The following is a 2173-nucleotide window of genomic DNA, read 5'->3' on the forward strand; positions in this document are numbered from 1 at the left end:
AGAGGTTCTTCAAAGGTTGGTTGGTGGAGGGATGGGGTATGTCTGTTGCGTGACAGGCCCCGCGCCGCCGCCCGCGAATTCTGAGTTAGGGTTTGAGTCCCAGTGCGTGAGAAATCTCTGTATTTCCGTGCCTTTGAGATGCATTTAGGACATTTGTGCACAGTAATGGTGGTATTGCACCACCATTAGACACGATTGCGAAATAAGATGACTCCATCAAAACATGGTCCAGCGGCACGTTTGCACCGGTCAGCCATAATTAACACATTAAAAAAAAAAAAGCAATACGGCCAGCTAAAGCTCCTGATAGGGCAATGGACAGTGCAACGTCACAGCATAATGAGGCGCAGGGGCGACCTATATAGGACGATAGGAATATTCGAGAGAGAAGGCAGGGTGTGGCACCCGAGAACGATTGAGTGTATGTAGCCACATATGTATTAGAATAAAGCCGTCTATAATATATAAGACATCTTTGACCATCACTGTCTACGTTCATTGACCGACGTGTACGAGTAACGTACGTACGAAAACCAGCCTTACATTGGTGCCGTGACCAGGATTCGAACCTGGGTTATTGCGGCACCAGCCTTACTCATTATTTAAGGAAATCGCATGTGCGTTTTAGCGCCAATTTAGTGCCAATCATGCGAAATAATCCCAACCCCAAGCTTGTGGGCTTGGCAGTATCGCCCAATCAGCACCCTCCCCCAAACAGCAACCGAGCTTTTTTAACCGAAGCCATACGATGGGATGGTGTCACTATTCTCCTTGCCGTGGTGTCGCCATCTTGCGGCCGTTCAAGTAATCTCACCAATGGAGAACGGGATCAGTGCTTCGTTCTGCACAAAGTCTCCACGCTCGTCCAGGTGGCGCTCTGGGCGAAACTTCTCCGGTTCGGGGAAGTATTTCGGGTCGTTGAGGATGGCCGTGAGGTTAGCAATGACCGTAGTACCGGCGGGAATGACGTAGCCCCCTAGCTCTATCTCGGCGGTCGTGCTGTGTTTCAGATTCAGCGGCACAATGTTTCCTAGGAACAGAAAAAGAAAAACGCAGATGGCGTTCTCACGGACTATCTAGACATTTAGTAGTGTCGCTCACTCCATTTGCCCTGGTTTGTACATTTAAGTCAAATGGTTTTTATACAGGGTGTACCGGGAGTTTCCAGGATTTTCAAATTAGAAAAACAGAGGATTACATTACCACGTAGCATGTGTCGTCATTTAAACACATTCAAGGTGAATATACGTCACGAACCGCCTGCAGAACGTAGCGGTGGAAGCAGAAGAGGTGGTGCAATGTCCTTATACTTATAGCTATTCACCTCCTCTTCCTTTCTCTCTCTCTCTCTCTCTCTCTCTCTCTCTCTCTCTCTCTTTCTTTCTCTTTCTCTCTCTCTCTTGCTCTCGATCTCTCAACCTCTTCCTACCCTCACTATTTGTTACTTTCTCTTCTTCTCTCTCTCGCTCTCTCTCTCTCCATCCCTCTTCTCACCTCTCTCTCTACTCGTTTTTCTTTCTCTCTTTCGCTCTCTGTATGTGTGTGTCTTCTTTAGTATTTTCAACGAATATTTCTGTCATACCTAATCAGGCCTGCTGTTTATGAATGCCACCTACTGGTGCATTCCACCTACACACCACGCCAGCTTTCTTTCTCACCTACTCTCTGCACTTCGGCTATTGTCGCCCGCGTGTACGGCATGTTGTCCTGGTCCGCCATGCAGGGTAGCCTTCCTCGTCCGATGACGTCATCGATCTCGACCTGCACTCTCCGCAGGACGTGAGGGTATTTGAGCATGAAGAGCAGACACCAGCGTAGCGTCGTCATGACGGTGTGCGATCCGGCGTGAAACAGATCACGCAGGGAGATGAGCAGCTGAAAGGCTGAGAGATGGCGCCGACATGAGTGAGTTTGTGTGTGTGAGTGTGTGTGTGTGTGTGTGTGTGTGTGTGTTTGTTTGTGTGTGTGTGTGTGTGTGGTGTGTGTGTGTGGTGTGGTAAGAGAGGAGCAGTCTCCCTGTCGTGTGTGTGTGTGTCGTGTGTGTGTGTGCTGTGTGTGATGTGTGTGTGTGTGTGGCGTGGGTTGGGTGTGTGCGCAGGTTGTAACTGACGACGTTTGTGGTGCGTGCGTGTATGTGTGGCAGCGCTTGACTCACCGCGTGAATGCTGAATCC

The 2173-nt window shown here is 49.4% G+C and overlaps 1 protein-coding gene across 1 annotated transcript; it reads right to left on the minus strand.

Moving 5' to 3' along the window:
- Positions 1–800: 800 nt before the first annotated feature.
- On the minus strand, positions 801–2167 carry LOC106815526 (cytochrome P450 2C7-like). Its single transcript, XM_014819991.1, has 3 exons — positions 2157–2167; positions 1659–1883; positions 801–1030 (listed from the first exon to the last, which is right to left on the minus strand). The coding sequence occupies exons 2-3, from the start codon at positions 1825–1827 to the stop codon at positions 801–803; spliced, it is 399 nt and encodes a 132-aa protein (XP_014675477.1). The 5' UTR covers positions 1828–1883; positions 2157–2167.
- Between the last annotated feature and the right edge of the window lie 6 nt (positions 2168–2173).

This window comes from Priapulus caudatus, unplaced genomic scaffold (genome assembly GCF_000485595.1).
Source record: "Priapulus caudatus unplaced genomic scaffold, Priapulus_caudatus-5.0.1 Scaffold1138, whole genome shotgun sequence".
Classification (NCBI taxonomy): domain Eukaryota; kingdom Metazoa; phylum Priapulida; class Priapulimorpha; order Priapulimorphida; family Priapulidae; genus Priapulus; species Priapulus caudatus.

Bases quoted from the DNA above. Each gene is read 5' to 3' on its own strand.
- LOC106815526 (XM_014819991.1), bottom strand. From the start codon at position 1,827: ATGACGACGCTACGCTGGTGTCTGCTCTTCATGCTCAAATACCCTCAC. The intron at 1,031-1,658 runs GTGAGAAAGAAA...TTCTGTTCCTAG, and splicing joins AGCCGAAGTGCAGAGAGTAG to GAAACATTGTGCCGCTGAAT.